The sequence below is a fragment of the Camelus dromedarius genome, chromosome 5, assembly GCF_036321535.1.
Source record: "Camelus dromedarius isolate mCamDro1 chromosome 5, mCamDro1.pat, whole genome shotgun sequence".
NCBI classification, from domain to species: domain Eukaryota; kingdom Metazoa; phylum Chordata; class Mammalia; order Artiodactyla; family Camelidae; genus Camelus; species Camelus dromedarius.
This window is the reverse complement of record NC_087440.1, coordinates 84,527,154-84,546,413: the sequence shown is the minus strand read 5'-3', so window position 1 is coordinate 84,546,413 and position 19,260 is coordinate 84,527,154. Positions and strand designations below refer to the sequence as shown.

The following is a 19,260-nucleotide window of genomic DNA, read 5'->3' as shown; positions in this document are numbered from 1 at the left end:
TGGGAGACCGGATGGGTCCCTGCTTCTTAGGCTTTTGTTTTGTCACCAAGAAGCTCCATCCTCTCTGAACTCATCTCTCCAGACATGCTGGGTCAAGGACTTGGGGCAGGAAGAGGGGGGAAGACAGGAACACCTGATACAAGGGGTCCTCTGATGGCTCCCACTGCTCTCAGAGTGAGACCCAGATGCCTTGTCCTGCCAGCCGGGCCCCGGGGAGGACGCGAGCCCCAGCCTCCCAGGCGCCATCCTTCGACTTGCTCGGCAGAGGTGGCTGAGCGAGGACACGCCAGGGAGCCGGTCAGACAGGGAGCCTGGCTGGAGCGTGAGGCTTTCATCAGCTGCGTGCCGGACCCGCCCTCCCCGGGTGATGGGAGAGGCGATGGGTGGACGTGGGGCCGCCGCTTCTTGCCATCGGACACACCCTCCATGGCCCAGAAAGGCTTTTTTGGCTTCTTGGCCCAGGTTCGGAGAAGTCTGCCATCTACAGAGGCGTCTCATTGTGGAACTCGTGTGTGTTGTATGTTGTGTGTGTGTTTGTGTGTGTGTGTGTGTGTGTGTGGTGTGTGTGTATCAGGGGTGGGCAGTGGGAGGGATGGATGCCTTTGGAAGAGGGAGTCTAAGGCCTTTAACCTCACTTCACTGAGAACAGACCCTCACGGGGTGTGTGAGATGAGAAGCGGGCCCGCAGCCCCCCTCCTCAGGCCACAGAGCAGCTTTGCCTCCAGCTCCCCCAGCAGAGCAGCGGGCTGAGGGTGGGACCTGTCACATCGTTGCCGGCAGGAACCGAGAGGGACGCCTGGGTCCTGGCCCTCCCTGCCCAGGCCGGACCAGCTGGCAGCGAGCTGTCAGCCCCTCACTCCAAGCAGAGAACGTGGGTACCTGCTGCACACCAGGCCCGGGCCGGGGGTGGGGTGGGCTGGGGGGGGGGGTCTCGGGGTGGGAGAGCCTGCCCTCCGACAAGCGGGCACATGGCCAAGGAAAAGCTCACTTCCCTTTCTCTTGGTTTTAGGAACCAGGCCATGTAGGCAGCCGTTTGCGCCCATCTCCTCCTGCGCCAGGGTGGAAAGGCCTTTCTTTGATTTAGCAGAACCTCGCTGGCTGGCTCAGAGCAGGGCCAGGCTGGGTCCCCTCAAACCTCCCTAGCATTTCTGGAGCCCCGCGTGATACACATTAGGTGGGAAGTCTGTGCGGACTGAGAACACTGGCTGCTGCTGACAGGAGCAGCTCCCCGCTGACACCTTTCCAGCAGCAGTACTGAGAGCTAACGAACACTTACAGAGCACTTACTGTATGCCAGATGCTCATCTAGGGGCTTAACACAAATTAACATATTTAATCCTCCCAACAAACTTATGAAATGGATAGCATTATTGCGCCCATTTTATAGACCAGGAAACTGAGGCATAGCGAGGATAACTGGCTTGCCCAAAGTCACACAGCCGGAAAGTGGTGCAGCCGGGGATTACTGAGTTTGACATCTGCCTCCTGGCACATTCGCAGCCTCACCCTCAAGAGCCGGGCATAGAGGAAGGATGGAGAAGGGGTTCAAGGCAGAGCCATCTCTTGCTGTAGGTAAAACTCCAGCTTCCACTGGGCTCCAGTGATCCCCAGAAGGGTTTTGGGAGTGGGCTGGGGGAGTAGCCCAGGGAGCAGGATGGTTGGGGGCTCAGCTCCAGGGAAGATGGGGGCAGACCAAGTTTACTTCTCAGGAGAGCCCTTGGGACAGCCACTGTCTCCCCTCACCATGCCCGGGCTCTTGGAAGGCTCCCGAGGCAATGCAGTGCCAGCCAAAAGCTGCCTTCTTTGCTGGGTGGAGGCCCTGCCCAGACACCCCTTTCCTGCCTGGGAAGCTGTCTGAGCTGTGGCGAAGGCCCTGGAGCCGTCTCCCTGCCCTGACCCCATGTCCCTCCAGCCAGCTGCTCTGAGCCACCGCTTCCCCTCAGGCCCCGGGAAGGCAAAGGAGTCTCCAGCCAGCGGCCTGGCTTTAGAGATCTCATCTCTTCTCCTGGCAGAAGGAATCCTTCTCATTTCCTCCCCTCTCCCTAAAAAGGGCAGGAACTCTGTGCCCTCCAGGTTTTGCCCTTCCATGTGAATTCCAGACCCCTTCCATCTCTTCATTATCCACCCTTGAAGGCCTTAAGCCTCATCTCCCCTGACCTGGACCCACTGCAGTTAATTTTTCAGGCCTAGCCCAAGACTGAATATTTTTTAGGGAGAAAAGCAGTGTGGGTTTGGGCCCAGAGATTTTTGCCTCTGAAAATTTTCTGGAATCCTGATTCCAATGTCCATTCTCCCCCTCCCCCTGTATACTGATGATAAATTTGGGAATCTCACTGAAGTCCATTGTGGCCTCATGTTAGGGGCGACATAGGAACTCACTGTAAGAAGATGCACCCCCACCCCCAATTTTCCAGGCCAGGCAACCTCAGTGTGCCAGAAATCAAGCCCACTCAGCAAGGTCAGAGCTGCTTGAAGCCCCTGGAAAGGGGTGGGTGGGACAGGAGGAAGGGTAAGGGAGACAGAGGGAGAAGGGGCCAAGGCAGAGGTCCACTCGGAGTCTGTCTGTCATTTCCACGAGCCCTTCACAAGGCAACTCATCTGAGCCCTTTCTGAGTTCCAGGAAGTGTCTATAAGCACCTGCATAAAGGGGGTTTTGGACCATAGAACATGGCAGGTGCTGGGTGAATGCAAAATGAAACAGGCTTCTTGGAGGACTTCTGAGAATTTTTGGGAATCTCCAGGAGGAGGTGGGAGGAGGGCCCTCCCAAGCTGACTGGACCGCAGAGCCCATTTTGGGGTGTGGGGAATGCCTGCTTTATCACCGGCAGTGGCAGAATTCTGATTTAGCAGAAAGATGTCTGGACCAGGGTATGATAGTAGTGGTTGGTGATCTAGGCCCCAGCACAAACTAGCTGGGGGTCTTTGGGCAAGCCACAGCTCTCTAAGCCTCAGTTTCCCCATGATCTGACTCTCATAACTTCAGGCCTAGATTCTTCAGGGGACCATTGTGCGACGGGAAGAGAGAACGTGTGGCTGATGGTAGTGTTGTCTCTGAACACCCATGAAATTACTGATAACCACCTCCCAGACCCTCCCTCCCCCTAAACTAATCACATTGGGCTTTATTCCATAGGCATCAAACTAGTCACCATGGACCAGTCCTTATGCTGGGTTTGGGGAGGCTCCAGGGACATTTGAGAAGGCAGAAGCAATCAATCCCTGGGTTTTCAATGATGACCATAAATATTCAGTTTAGACAACACACTATAAAGGCCAATTCAGGCTCAGCCCCAGCATTACTGGGGATACAGGAGGTGTCTGAGCCACCACCTCAGGGGCCTGAGATCCCCCCGAGAGACAGCAGTGTTGTGACACGGGATCGGGCTACACAGCATGTGCGGCGCGGACCTGTCAGGAGGCTGTGGCCGCTCAGGCCTGGAGCTGGGGGTGGAAGCCCTCCTCAACCACTCAAAAGAGAAAGTGGACTTTGAGCCAGGCCAGAAAATAGCACTGTGAATTCAGGGTCTTAGCAAGTGGGCAAGAGCCTTCTCAAAGCCTCCCTCCCAGCTTCCCTGATGCCCTGTGTGCATAGGAGGAATGGCTCTTGGGGTTAAAGGGCCTCTGGAATGAGCTTCAAATGGCTCAACATGAAGGATTTGAGATCCACTAGTGTGCACTAAGCTAGTTTGGACATACACCATCATCATCACTACCAATACTACCATTTCTGCCACCATCATCATTGGCCTACCATCAACGGCTCCACCATCACTGCCTCCACCACCATCGCTATTCCCACCGTCATCACCGCCACCTACACCACCATCACTATTACCACTATCACCATCATCACCACCACCACCATCACCACTACCATTACCATCTCCACCACCACTTCCACCCCTATTACTATTACCACCACCTCCACCCACCATCACCACCTCCTGTACCATCCATGGCAGCACTACTGTCATCACCCCGATTACCACCTCCACTGCCATGACCACCATCCACTTCATCACATTTTCCACTTGCCTTTGACCACACAGATAAGACTGCAGAATCCAGCCATGAACACCTCCGCTTTTAACTGTCTGCACTCTAAATACTCATCTTCATGTCTCTTTGCTCATCATCAAAGAGATAAAGCCTGACCGTACATCATACTGGGCTGAGTGTGCATCCTGGTGTGTGTAGAACAGTTCCAAATCATGCCCGTTGCCCCTGCTGCATTATTCATAGCTCCCTCTTTCACTCAACTCTGCCCTGGTTTGCTTGACACATTACATGGTCACCCTAGTTAAGGCTATGGTCCAACTTCTGATGGACCCCCAAGGAAGCTAACCCAAAACAAAGCCCGGTGGGGTAACTGGGAGGACATGAGACTCCCTGCCAGTTATTGAAAACTAATGGATGTCCCTGCATCCCCATCCCCTGCCTTCCCCGCCCCTCCACCCGCTCCCAGGAAACCCCTGAGAAAGGAGGAGAACGGCACCGGTGTCGCTGAGTATCCCATGACCTCCTCACAGAGCAGCAAAGGGGTGGACGTGAACAGCGCCGTGGTGTGAGGCTGCAGGCCCAGGACCCGCTGGCCAGAGGGGCACCTTGGTGGCACTAGTGGATGCGGGAGAGCAGGTGGACAGGAGCTGACCCTGGGCTTGTCCGGGACCTCATTGCCTTGCAGGCCTCGAACCTCCCGAAGGAGAAACCATCCTCTTCCCAGCCTTGTCCCTGGTCAGCCCGTGGGCAGGGGCAGCGGACTCCAGGCTGAGCCCGGCTCACCTGCACGCAGCACCCGGGCAGCACCACGCCCGAGCCTCCCCACGTCTCATCCACGTCCTGTGTTTGGGCCGCTGACTGTCTCCCAGCTGCTGTCTAAAGCACACACTCTGAGAAGGCAGGGAGCCTGTCTGCTGGGGCAGGGAGGCATCCCCCTTTAACGAAAAGCGGTCCAGAAAACTTCTCCTCTTCCCCAGGAAGCCCACCTGCTTCTTCCTTGACCACGCTGTTTCCAACTGAAGCCATGGGCACAGCCATCAGAAGTCCCCTTTCAAAGGTGCTTCCCATACATCTATCCACTGCCCCGTCTGCAATTGTCTTCAGTCTGCAGAGCCTGCCTTCTCCCTCCTGTCCCCACCAACACCTGGGGCCCTGGCTCTGGACTCCCTGCCCCTGTAGGCTGTGAAGCCCAGCCTGCAGAGACCCCTCCTGACTGAGCTAGGGGGCCCATTCACACTCCGGGTCATGTCTGGCCTTCCAGGGTGGAACCACTCACTGAATCCTAGGCCAATGGCCTGGGAAGGACAGGAGCCACCACATCTGTTCTCAGACTCGTTCTCTCACCTGACCCTTGTAGGGACCGACACTTCCTTGTGAGCCAGGCCCTGCCTTCCCCTGGCAGAGGCCACCACTTGTGCCAAACCCACCACAGTCGCTCTGGGCTGGGCCCACCCGGCCTGGTGCTGGGTCTCCCTGACACTCCCCTGAGGCCTGACCAGGTACTCTGACCCTCTCCTGAGAGCCCCCTGGACTCCCTTTATCCAGAAGGAGGCAGTGTCCTTCGTGTGGCTCCCTTTGAATGTCTCTTTCTGAGGTCTTATGTTCTAAAAGTGCCGAACCCTCTGGAGTGGTTGGTGGATGAAGGGGAGGGAAGAAGATGGGAGGATAGGGACCCTTCAGGCCTGGTAACTCCCATCTACCGGCCTGTTTCCCAGGCGGCCGCCCTGTCTCTCATCCCCTTGCGGTCCTGTGGTCTTGCATCCCCTGGGGGATGGGGAGAGCACTCCCAGCCCCGTGGTTCTCTCACCGCCCACACACTTGCTCAGAAGGAACCAGACACAGCCAGCGGTTCCACTGTCTGGCTTTGTAGGGACTAGGTGGACCCCGTCTGCCTCTTAAACCACCAGTGTCATTCCCCAGAGGGTGTTTAGGCCACAGGTGAGACCGACAGACAGAAAACCAGTCCCCATTGGGCTGAACCTTAAATCATCCATCGTCCCGGAGCCCTAGTGCCCATGGACTTGTCTGTGTGCCGAGAGCAGGGGGAGAAGGTGAGTGCGCTGTGACCCTAACCCAGGTCCTGCCCCCAGGTCGGTGGGTACAGGCTGAGGGCAGGCCCAGGGCAGACCCTTCCGGAAAAGGTTTTTCGTTCTTTTCAGTTTCCCTCCTGTGTGAGGACTTGGTTTTGCTTTGGACTGGATTTTGCTGTCCCTGTGCACCTTAGCACAGGGCCACCTGTGGCCTTCATCCCCCTCTGCCGCCGGTGAGCACTGTACAGTATTCTTGGTTGACGCCCTCCATTTCCCAAGGGAGACAGGGCTGGGGGACAAGTAGGCCAGAGGCTGTGAGTCCCTAACAGGGCAGAACCCCGCCTCCCACTGCAGTACACTTTCCCCCAGTGCCCACAGCCACCTGTTGTGTCCCCCACCTGTTCCCTGAGCAGACACCCAGCCCTAAGCACAGCCATCCTGGGCTCAAAAGTGATGAGAGTGCACCTTGGGCCAGAGGGAAGGATTCTGGCTAAGGGGTCATGGAGTGCTGGGCAGCCAGTCTAGGGGGACATTGATGGAGGCAGGGCACAGCCCAGCTTTGCACAAATCCACTGGTCCCACCTTCTCCAACCCAGGCTTAAACTTAGGAGGCCCAGATTTTGCAATTAGCCTAATCCTCCAACCCTGGCGAAGCTCCGCATGAGGCACCCCAGTGAACCATCCATCCTTCACACACTGGGGCCGGTATCTCCTTCCCTGGAAACACACAGCCAGGGCTCCGGGAAAAGCTAACGTTTGCTCGTGAATTCCCCCAAATTGGGTGTGTCAAATCTCTTCTCACCCTGTTAGTGAAAACCAAGCGAACAGCCCAGCTTTGCGAAGAAGATTCACTTGGGAACTAACCCAGAACCATCCAATTAGAAGCCAGTTCTCACGGGTGCAGTGAAGGAGCCCTGCTGGATTTTCAGCTTAAGCCACAGAAGCATCCATAAAGCTGCTCCAGCCTGGTATCTGAGCTTAGAGTTTATTTAAGGAATGTATCTATTTGCAGCCCCTAAACGAGTACCAATCCTCAGACTAGTCTGAACTCCCAGGTCCAGAACAAAATGCACATTCCTTCTCTGCATTTCCTCAAATAGACATTTTTCAGCCGTCTCCTAGTCAAGCCCAACTTTAGAATGGCGTATAGGATCTCACAGAGTTTTCAGGTGTTCCTTAGACGCTTCCAAAGTGAGTTTTGAAAGAAAGACTAATAGCTGTAAAAATATAGACATATATATTATATATAGTTATATATATTTAAAGAGATCTCTATATATATACATAAACTGTACTCTCTGAATCTGTACAAAGTATGATTTAAACAGCCCAGGTAGTGTGAGGCAACTAATGCATGAACGTGAATATCCTGAGACCTGCCTTCCTGACAGTGTGCTGAGCGCACACGGGAAGATGGCTCATGCTCCCAGGAGCTCCATCTCAACAGACAAATAGACACTTCGGTGCCGTCTTGCCCACCAACAAGCCACTGATGTCAACTTCGTGCTGAGATGTTGCACAGGAAGCAGGACCTGCAACGTTGGGGGTGGGCTATATGCTAATTACTGGGAAGAAAGCACCATGCCTTTTTTATTTTCAATAAAAATATACTTATAAAGATGGCTGTTAGTTGTCCTTTGTGGCGGGGCCTGGCCTGGCCTGGGCCAGGTGGGAAGGAGAGAGCAGACTGAGTGTGTGCTGGTTGGATGGTGTAGGCTGGGGGTCCTTACTTGAGGCCCTGCGATAAACCCAGTATCTAGGTGTGCCTTGTTTCTGTATGTTTTTGCAATAAACCCCTGAGGCCAGCATGGGTGAAGATTCTAAGGTACCAATCTTTTCCCTCATCCCCAAGCTGGCCATCTTGATCTTTGACTCAATTGAGAAGAAGGTGGCCAACCATCTTAGCTCGCCTGGGACTAGGGTGTTTTCCTAAAACGTGGAACGTTCAGACTTAAAACTGGAAAAGACCTGGCAGGCTGGACAAGCCAGTCACCCTAATTTGACAAGTGTTCATAGGAATCAAGGGGGCAGAATCAGTGGGCCACGCTCCAGAGGGGACAGATCAGGCTGTGGCCAGTGACAGGCTCCTACTATGTCCACCCGCAGGTCTAGACCTCGGCCCCCCAGTGTCAGTCGGCAGTGCCTCCTCCATCACTGCTCAGAGCAGGCAGAGTGGCCTGTCCTGCGCCCCCGAGCACAGGAGTCCCAGAGAGTACAGCCCGCTCCAGTCCCACCAGGAGCAACCCTCCCTACCAGTGCTTTTGGAGGAAAGAGGTTCCCACTGATGGGCTGGGAGGGATGGAGAAAGAGGAAACAGTGGCTCCTGCAGCACCATCATTTTTATCCGAGGAGTGAGGAAACGGTTTGGAGACAAGTGTGACCGCCAAGGTCACACAGACATCAGGAAACAGGTGGGGCTGGGGTTTGCACCTAGACTTGGGTGTCTTCAGCATGCAGCCACTGGACACGATGGACGGGGACCCCAACCCATGCTGTCTCCCCAAGGTTGGGGCGCTGCTGGGCTGTCACCCCTACCTGGGCTCCTCACGGCTTCAGAGTCAGTGGAGGCAATCGGGAGGGCTCTGCGTGCCCGGACCAGGCATCTGGCGTCAGGGCAGCGGAGGGGAGCTGTGCAAGCCTCCCCGAGAGCCAGGAGGCATTCATCTCAATAGCAGCCCTGCCACCACCTGGGATCCCACGAGCTGCCATGTGCCGGAACTTGACACGTGTTCCAGCTACAGTAGGCACAGCGTGAGTGGTGGCTGTCAGTGCTGTCATTGTCACTGCTGTCATTAATAAAAGGCTGCCATCCAGGCCAGAGTGAGAGCTCCCCCACCCGTCGGCCGCCTATGCGGATCCTCCCTTGGAGGCTGGGGAGACTCCGTCACCTCAGGCCTTGTACTTGCTCCGTGCACCCCGAGCTGGCCGCACTCCCAGTAGCAAACCCCAAGGCCAGCAGGGCATGAGGCAGGGAGCACCAGGCATGTGGGGGAGGCTCTGCGACTCCTGCAGGTGCCCCAGGGGTGGGAACCAGGGCCGTCCTGGGAGGAAAGGGGTCGAGGGAGGACAGGTGCTGGGGAGCCTACAGCACAGCTGCAGACCCCTCCCAGGGCCTTTGTCATCTCTACCTGGCAACTCTGGGGCTTTTGGCCACTTGTTCGAGCTCTGGAGACCAACCCAGCAAACAACAGCGTGTGTTCCAGCCGCCTGCCAGCCTTGTGCCCACCCAGTGAGCCTCCCACCTCCGGCTCTGGGTCCTGCTACCACCGCGCAGGTGTGAGACACAGGGGGACCCACAGGGGTCCCTGAGGGGCGACACGGGCGTGCGGGGATTACTGCCCCGACCAGTGGGCAGCGGCAGAGAGGCGGCCCCGCCTTCCTTCCCTGAAACACTGCGCTGAGACACCACTGCGGGGAAGCACGGGAGGTGGACCTGGAAGGTGGAGTGAGCAGTGGCACTTGATTCCAAGTGGTGGCCTCGCTGTGGCTTCATCTGTAAGCACACTCACCCATCGCCTGGCTAGTGACCGGCCTACTGGGCACCCACTTCCCCTCCAGCACCTTCCCCTGCCCACCCCACCCTGCCCAGGGACTAAGTGCCTTTAAGCTCCCTCCTCCCTCTTCCGAAGTTAGCTCTCAGGAAAGCATCTGACAAATTCCTTGATGTCGCTTTTGTTTTGTTTTGTTTTTTTAAACATTTTTTATTGAGTAATAGTCATTTTACAATGTTGTGTCAAATTCCAGTGTAGAGCACAATTTTTCAGTTGTACATGAACATACATATATTCATTGTCACATTTTTTTTTCCAGTGTGAGCTACCACAAGACCTTGTACATATTTCGCTGTGCTATACAGTAAAATCTTGTTTATCTGTTCTACATATGCCTGTCAGTATCTACAAATGCCTGTCAGTATCTACAAATTTTGAACTCCCAGTCTGTCCCTTCCCTCCTCCCTCCCCCTTGGCAACCACAAGTTTGTATTCTATGCCTATGAGTCTGTTTCTGTTTTGTATTTATGTTTTTGGGTTTTTTTTAGATTCCACATATGAGCGATCTCATATGATATTTTTCTTTCTCTTTCTGGCTTACTTCATTTAGAATGACATTCTCCAGGGACATTCATGTTGCTGCAGACGGCGTTATGTTGTCATTTTTTTATGGCTGAGCAGTATTCCATTGTATAAATATACCACATCTTCTTTATCCAGTCATCTGTTGGTGGACATTTAGGCTGTTTCCATGTCTTGGCTATTGTAAATAGTGCTGCTATGAACATTGGGGTGCAGGTGTCATCCTGAAGTAGGGTTCCTTCCGGATATATGCCCAGGAGCGGGATTCCTGGGTCATAGGAAGTCTATTCCTAGTCTTTTGAGGAATCTCCATCCTGTTTTCCACAGTGGCTGCACCAAACTGCATTCCCACGAGCTGTGTAGGAGGGTTCCCTTTTCTCCACAGCCTCTCCAGCACTTGTCCTTAACATCGTTTTGATGCTCTGTCTCCTCTTTCCGTCCCTGGCACAATCAGTGCCACCAGCCCAGCATCACTGTAACTGCCCTGATCCGGCACATCCAACCCCTCAGGCCACCTCTACTCCCCATCCTCTACTGGAAAGCAGCTCTCCTGATTGTGCATCCTTGGTCTCCTGACATCAGCTGTTAATCATGTGTTCGTTCATTCATTCATTCTCCAAATACTTAACAGAGCATTTCCTACACGCCGGGCAGCACACTGAACACTGGGGTTCAGCTTTCCCGACATTTGAGGTCCCAGCTGGAGACCTCAGAGGTCCCAGTTCCTCCCTATCCTCAAATCTGGTGGGTCCTGCCTTGGCCCTGCTATCCTCTCTCCAGTCCCACCTCCACTCTCCCAACCTTCTGGTCTCTCTCCACCTCCCCTAAGCTCTCCCTCATTCCATCCAACCTCCGTCTGCCCACAGGCGCTTCCTCAATCCCACCCCATCGGTCACTATGGACCCCTCCTTGGCTACAGTCTTTGACCTGGTTACCCTTTCCCACGCCATTCCACACGGCTCCTCCCCACCCACCCCAGTGCACCCCGACTGTCCAGCAAACAGGACTGTCCGCAGGCCTCAAGCTCCCCACTCCCACCCCTTGGCTTGGCTTCTCTGTGCTCACCTGGCCTGCCTCTCCCTCCTGCTTCTACGTGGCCACATCTTATCCTCTGTGTGGATCCTTTCAGAGGCTGCCTCCTCCGTGACCACACGGACCATAATCCCAGTCTTGCACAAGCCTGGGCGACTTTCGCCTTCTCTGGATGGTGCAGACGGCTCTACAGGGGAACTTTCATGTCTGCCCTCTCTCAGGAATACTTCTCCTCTCTTGTCTGAACCTGTTAGCCCCTGGAGAGCCTGTGTCCGCTCCTACCCTAGGTGTCGACCATGCTGTGTCCTGGGGATTCAGAGACACGGGATGGGGCCTGGCCCAGGAGTGGTTTGGCAGCGGTGATGCACAGGGATGGTGACACCGGTGTGGAGATGGAGAGATACCTGGGGTCGACTTCCCAGCACTTCACATACATTATCTCTTTCAACGCTTCCTGTAAGGCTAGGAGGCAAGAAGATCGTCCCCATTTCACGGAAGAGTAAACTGAGGTTCAGAGAGGTTAAGTGGCTTAGCAAGGGGCAAAAAAGTAGTAAGTGGCAGAGCTGAAATTCAGACCTAGTTCTGTGTGGCTGCAAGTTCTAGGCCCTTCCAACCCAGACAGGCCTTTGGATTTCAAATGGTCCATCCCAGCTAGATTTATACCCAATTATCTTCCCAGCCGTGGGAAGCAAACAAGACACTCAGCCTCCTCAGCCCCCAGAAGCTGGAGTCAGGGATTCGTGGATCTAACATGAATCAATTAATATGTGACTTCTGGCAAGCCCCCCTTCCTCTCAGAGCCTCAGTTTTCTCATCTGTAATATAAGAGGAATAACCGCTGGCCAACTGCTTTCCCAGAATGCGCACACGGATGGGACTGGAACGGTCCCAGCATCACCAGATTGCGGCTAGAACACTTGGGTCCTCACACCCAGCCTGCAGGAGCCTGAAGCTCTCCTGTCTTCTCTTCACATCCCTTGGGGGCTTACATCTGGCTCCAGACTTCAGACCCCTCAGGCTGTCCCCGCTCTGCACCAAGCCAGTCATCACAAGAATACAGCCCCTGCTTCCTGGGTCTCCACAGAAGATCCTCCAAGTCCTATGAGACATCCTCATGTGGGACAAGTTAAGGGGAGCTTTGTGCAGGTGGGTAAGGGGGAAATTGACTTCTCATTCAACACTGGCACCTGTGTTCTGAGGCTAGTCCAGCCCCAGGGATGGAACCAGAGATGGGCCTGAGACACAGGCAGCCCCTCCTCTCACACTTCAAGGAGGCCTCACCACAGTCATGCTGACCACAGACCTGGGGAGCCCCTCCACCCAAAGTGAGGAGCCCTCATCAGGCCCCAGAGGGGCAGTAGGGTTCCCTGAAAACAGAGGGGCCTGCAGGGCTGCCCCAGAACAATGCATGTAAGAGGGAGCCCTGGACCTCTCGCCTCCCATTGCCCTGATGCACACGGCCCGCTCCCCTCTGGCCCTGTCCACTGCCCGTTGTTGGGCATGGTGGCCTGAAGCACCCTCGGGGCCCAAGTGCCTGACTGGGGGCCTCACACTTGATGTGTCTCTGTGGGTGGGCATGTGGCATCAAGAAAGTCTTCCTGGGATGGCTTCCTAGGGAACAGGAAGCAGAATCCTGCCCCCACAGGGCTGTGCTCTCATCATCACAGCCCCCAGATGGGCATTGTTGCCACTGACTCGGTTGCAAGGCTGGCCATTCTCTCAACACAGTCCTTGGTCTTTGGCCTCAGCCCTGTGCTCCTGGCCCCTTGCCACATCCCTATTTCTTTCAGCACGTTTTCTCAGGGGGATGGGGTTCCCTTCCTGTAGGCTAACCTCAGCCAAGAGTCATTTTGAGCAAACAGAGTTCTTCTCATGGTGAATCCAGAAGGGGTGGGGTCCAGGCTTAATCTCTCTTCTCCCAGGAGCTTCTTGAGTGAAACCACCCTCCTTTTTTTTTTTTTTTTTTTTTGCCAAGGCGAACACAAGCCACCCTTTCCCAAAGGCAGTGAGTATCTGCTGACTCCCAGTTAAGAGGGGCCCTCCCGCACTCCTCCCGGAGCAAAGATCTGCTCTGAGGTGACTTCTGTCTCCACCAACAGAACGAGAAGCAGCCAGGAACTTCTGCTGGTTTTCCCTCGTGTCCCCACCTTACTTACACCCGTTCATTTTTTTCAAATGCCCTCCTTTCCAGACTCACCGATACTGGGGGTAATGCAGTTATGAAAAGGGCGTCGTGGAGGTGCCCTGCCCTCAAGAAACAGGCGCCCTGATGATGGGCCTGCAGGTTGGGGGAAATCGGGCACCACGTCCCTGATGTGAGCCCAGCCCGAGGAAGTCCAATCACTGCCCAGGAAGACAGAGGGGCCCACAGGGCGGTGACAACGCAGCCAGCCAGGTGAACAGTCATCAGTGAGGCCACTCTGAACCTGTCCTGGAAGAGCAGGGCTGAGGAAGTTCTGGTGGACGGGGCCCTTGTTCTGGGGGATCCCAGGAGATGCTGACTGACTTTTTTTACCTGGAGGTTTGCCATTAACATTTCAAATGGGATGTATTCTCAGGGGTTTGTATGTTCTCTGTGAGAACTTAATTTTCTATTTCATTTTTATGTCAAACTTAAAAAAAGAATATAATAAGGATGTCTGGATCATAGGAACACACGCTGAGATTTCACACCCGCATTTGTGTGCACTGCCCAGGGCTGACAAACAGCACCATTTTAATCACTGTGGGTGATGCAGAAGGAAACCTGCCACCCCGCTCCTGGCATCCGTGCCCAGGCCCTGCCTTGAGCAGTCTTTCTCCTCTGTCTGCCACACTCTCCCAGGAAGCTCATCCAGTCCCAGTGCTTCACTTCCCATCAAAGGTGCACAACTCCCAAGTTCGTACCTCCAGTCCCAACGTCCCCGCCACCTCCGGACTTGAGTGTATCCAACGGCACACTCACTGTAAACAGGCAGGTCGTCACAGCCCGGAAAGAGTCTCAGCTCTCCCCCATGCCCTCTCGTCACCCCGTCCTCTTCATCTCCACGCATGACCTCTTCCACCACCACTGTTTCTCAGCCCAAACCCTAATAGTCATCCTTTATTTCTCTTTGTCTTTCAGGTGGGACATATTCTTAGGAGTGAATATTTGCTGTGGCCAATAAACCAGCAAGTACTGTCAATTCGGTCTCTAAAATACTTAAATCCATCACCCCCACCCCAATCCCAGCCACCATCACTTCCCGCCTGTCGCAATGACAGTCCCTGCCTAAGCTCTCTGCTCCCATCTCTGCCGCCCTCATGGTTGTTCCCGCAAAAGCCAGAGGGATCTTTATAAAACATGTCAGATCATATATGAGATAAAAACCTACCCACGACTTTTTTCAAACTTAAAATAAAAGCCACACTCCTTGCCCCTGCTCACAGAGCCCTTCTGACCTGGCCCCTGCTTCCCCCAGCACCCCTTCCCCTGGTCTTCCTGGCCACCCCAGCTCCTCGCATATGCAGCCCCTCCCGTGTTAGGTCTTCGCAGCCACTCTTTCCCTGGTTATCACCTGTGGCTTTCTCCAAACACCCCTAGGCATTCTTTGGTCTATTGCCTTAGGTTGATTTCAGCGCAGTATTTCTTGCCACTAAGAACCCTTGTCGACCGTGTATGCATTTACTGTCTTTCTCCTCCCACATCAACATACAGTGCGTGAGAACAGGGGTCTCGTCTGCTTTGGGTCTTACTCATTGCCAAATCTCCAGCCCCCTAACCTGACTGGGGCCAGAAATATTTGTAGAATTAATTAACTGATTAATTGATTGTGGGTTACAAACTCAACACCATATACACAGCATAAAGAAAAGGATATAGTATTTTATTTCACATACTATTCAGGGTCCCCACCTCACTGGGTGTAGAGGGTTGAGAGGGTAGAAAAACCTAATTTGCAAATTGATGGGGTTTGGGCCCCTTCCATTTTCACTAGTCTCTTCTGGATGACTGTGTCTCTTGGATAGATGCTCAAACTGTGAGCTGTCTCCCCAGGCCTGTTCCCCTCTGGGAGGCACCCAGGTGTGCCCCTGAGCAGGTGCCTGTGGTCTCTGGTGCAGGCAGAGCCAGCTGCAGACCACGTGGTTGGTGTCTTCCAGGTCCTGGCAGGCCTCGTGGCCCGCCTGGGCTGCTTCCCGGACAGGTGACTGCAGGGCTATGCCTGGGCCCTTCCAGTCCCTGAGAGTGGCCAGCTGGCCTCCATGCCTCCAGCTGCAAATGTCCTCCCTGTGGCAGTTACTGTCTGCTGACTACAGGCCCTGCTCATCTTCCTGCTCTCTCAGCACCAGCCATGGGGACTCGGGAATCTGCACACTCATGCAAGCCGGGAGAGGGCCGCTGGGGCCATGTGCAAGTTCCTATCCACAGTGCCCAGGGCTGCAGGCTTTTCTCCTGGAGGTTTGTGTGCCATGCTGTGGGGCTCCCAGGTGCGTTTCCATCTAGGCATTTCTACAGCCTTCTCACCCACCGCCCCACCTCAAGAGGGAAGGCGCAGACATGCCCACCTGGCCTCTTGGCCCTGCCTTACATTTATCTCTTTTTCTTTGGCCTGCAGCCCACTCGGGCCCAGAAGAGGTGGGCTCTCTGTTCCCTCGTCCTGTATGACTAGAACTTTCCCTACATCTGAACCTCTTCCTGTCCCATGCCATCCATGGACCTAGGCTGGGGAATGTGTTTTCCTGGAGAAGAACAAAAAACATATTCATTTATTATTTTCAAAATATTATCCCCGTTACAAACACAAGGATGTGTTCACACATATGAAGTCCAAATGATGACAGACGTGCCATATGGAGGAGGATTTCCCAGTTGCTCATTCAAACAGAAACGCGAGGGAGCCTTGAGTCACCACACGAAGCACAGCAGCGTGGAAACGCCGCACTCCAAAGAATGGGAGCCAGATTCCCACTACGAGCTGTGATTTCATTTCAGCAAAACACCAGCTGTCACATAGCAGTATAGTTTGGGAAGAAATGGCTGCATGAATGTCAGGTGCTTAGCGCAGAGCCCAGCATGCCTAGGAGTAGTGAGTGCTCCTTAAAGGTTAGCTGTTAGGCCTGTTTAGGACTTTCTTTCTGTGCTAAGTACCTGACAGGTACCATTTCATATACTCTCTGCAAAAACGTTGGGAGAGAGGAATTACTGTCTCCATTTTGCGGTTGATGAAACTGAGCCTTAGTGAGATGAAGGGACTTGCTGGTGGTCAGAGAGCAGGTGGCCGGGAGCGTCCCCAGCTGACCCGGCTGCAGAGCCCGTGTCTGTGTCCCTGCCATCTGCCCACCCCCACCCCCCCAGCCCTCAGCCCAGCATTGGGCTCTCTGGGCTGAAGGCTGTGGGCACACCCTGCTGTCTGAAACTGGCCCAGTCCCGGTCTCCGGCGCCCTCCCGCCCGCCATCCCCCCCCAACCCCGACCTGGGCGGCCTGATTGTCCTCACCTGGAGTGTCTCTGTCCTTCATGCCTGATTACTTGCTGGTTCTTTTCTTTTCCGAGTGGCCACTTGAAGGAGCGAAATCAGGGCGTCTGCCAGGCAGCCCCGGGAGGCTCCCCTCTCCACCGGCCTGCAGGCGGGTGCCTGTCTGCACTGCACGATTAAAAAGCCTGTTCGTTGTTTTGACCAAATCCATGGCTTCTGCCAATGTCCTGTGCACCCTGCAGGGAAGAGCTGCTACCAGGTGTGTCCCCTCCTCTGCTCCCCTACCCGCTATCTCCCCTGCCAGAAGTAGGAGGAAGCAAGATACTGGTAGGCTGGAGAGAACAGCTCTGACCTGAAATGAGGTCAGACTGATGGGTGGGGGTGCGGAGGGACAGGGCCACTGCCCACGGCCATGCAGATGGGGGAGGAGAGACACCAGGGAGAGGTGGGCCACTCTAGGGCTGAGAGCATGGCCCCAAGTCCTGCTTGGCTGTTGACTTGCTGAGTGACACTGGGTAAATCTCACCCCCTCCCAGGCCCATAAAGGGAGAGGGTCAGTCTAAACCTGGACAGCAAACTCACAGTCCTGCAGGGCCAGGCAGGGGAATGAGGGAAACCCCAATTTCTGCCCAGAGGCTGTGGGGTTTTCCTGCTTGGGAGGCAGAGGTCAGTGGAGTGGGAACTGTACGAAACTGGAGGCTGCGTGCTCTACTGGAAGTATTCAAACCAAGCAAAAGGAGAACTGAAAGTTGAAGCTCACCAAACAAAATATGCTGTGGGCCAAGCTGAGCCGGCAGGCTGCCGGTTGGCGACTTCCGGTCTACATGATTCTAGGTTACCTTGTTGGCCAGGTGAGTAACAAAGGACTCCACCTATCATCCAACGACCAGAATTATGTCCTAGAAAGAGCCAAGGCTGCGGAGGCAGACATGTCTACATTCAAATTTTGCTCTGCATCTTACTGAGTGACTCCTGTAAATACTGTCTGTCTGTGCCTGTTTCCTCATCTGTAATACGGGGTTAATAACAGAAGTGCCTACCTCATTACTGTTGAGAAGACTAACTGAGGTTACTGTATCTAAAGTGCCTGGCATGCAGTAAGCCCTCACGCAGAGTAACTATGCTTATCATGAATTAGGGGCACATCTCAATAGGTCTAAGTGAACCCTTAACAGACCCCTAATCTAATAGAGTTCAGCATCACAATCTTTAGTTCATAAAATTTTATTCTTCACCATAAAACTATTAAGTGGGAAACTAAATGTGATTTAATTTGTGAGTTATTTTTTTTTCAAATAAATGAATTCCCAAAGTAAAGCAGAAAATGCCTTTGTCAGATAAAGTGACACTGGCTTGATGGAAATTTATTATAGATGATTAATAAACAGAGACACCAACAAGACGGAGCTGCCTCAAAAAGAGCCCTCAGGTTTTTTATCCCATGCTCTTGGCACATTTTAGCCAAAAGAGCCCAGAGCCAAAATAGGGGGGAAGAGAAATGGACATTTACGGGTGAAGCTCTGACTTGCAGTCAGATGGCCTTCTGCTACTACTGCTAGCTGCATGGCCTTGGATAAATCATTTATCTTCTGGGTCTCAGCTGCCTCACCTGCCAACTGGGAACAACAATACACCTATCTTGCGGGGAAGAGAAGGCTGAGAGGAGTAAAGATGATGTATGTGAAGTGTTTAGTACCAAGTAGATGCTCAATAAACGGTGGCTCGTGTGGTTTCTCATGAATCCCCTTCACAAGAGGCTCACTGCTTGCTGCTCCCGTCAGTGGAAGGAACTGGCCAGACTCTTACTAATAACATGTCCTCTCCCAAAGAGTTCAACTCTCCTAGAAACATAGTTCAGTTCTATTCCATTGAGTTCCAACCACTCCCTTCATTCTTCTTAAGACCATTACTGTCAAAACACCCAATGTGCCCAAAATACATATTTGCAAATTAATTCTATTAAAGAGGTATATAAAATGATCTGCATTGTCCAGTTAATGCCAGAAGCCCTTGAGTCCCAGCTCACGAAAGAGTCTTGGTGGATAACCCATCTTCTCTGATCCAATCCAATCTGATCTGGCCTGCTGTAGCTTTTAATGGAGATAAAGTTGCTTCAACCACTTGGCCTCAGATGAGACTCTTAGGGAAGAGAGCTGCTGAAAATAGTCCACTGTCAGTCAGAATGACATGCTTGTAGAAATTGCATACAATGAAGACTGGACACCCTTGGTTAATGACTGCATTTCAGCTCCCATGTGTCTTGCAAGTCTTGCTTCTGAGGGACTGGTTGAAGGAAAAACCAAGTGAGCCTGCAGCTGTGAGCTGTCCCCTTGTGCAGTCTTCGTAAGGTGGCGCAGGTCTTCCTGGAGGTCTGTAGAGTCTGATACAGTCTCCCAAGCACACCTCAGTCCTCCACTCATTTGCATTTTCCATCACCCTAGGGAGATGGGTAGATTGCTCCACTTTACAGATAAGGCAAAACAGAGGTCCAGAGAGGTTTAATAACTTGTCTAAGGTCATTCAACTAGTAAGAGGCAAACAATCACGGAATCTATGCATTTGCAGATTTTGGCCCATTCCACCCTTGGGAATCTCAGAACGTTCTGTTCACACTCTGGAACCAGTAGGATTCCAAGAGAAGGAAAACTGAATCTATTCCTGGCCCTTCTCCAAGTCAATAATCAGTACTGGC

General features: G+C 53.7%; 1 protein-coding gene across 3 annotated transcripts in view; it reads left to right on the top strand.

Annotated features, from left to right (window-relative positions):
- PRIMA1 (proline rich membrane anchor 1) overlaps positions 1-7,610 on the top strand; it is a 59,289-nt gene extending 51,679 nt beyond the window's left edge. For 2 of the 3 annotated variants that reach the window (XM_031454235.2, XM_031454234.2), the window contains exon 5: positions 4,466-7,610. In XM_031454235.2, the coding sequence (XP_031310095.2) occupies positions 4,466-4,568 (103 nt within the window). In that variant the 3' untranslated portion in view covers positions 4,569-7,610. Of the gene's footprint in view, positions 1-1,009 lie in introns of all 3 variants that reach the window. The other variant, XM_064486220.1, reaches the window with a different exon arrangement.
- The last annotated feature ends 11,650 nt before the right edge of the window (positions 7,611-19,260 follow it).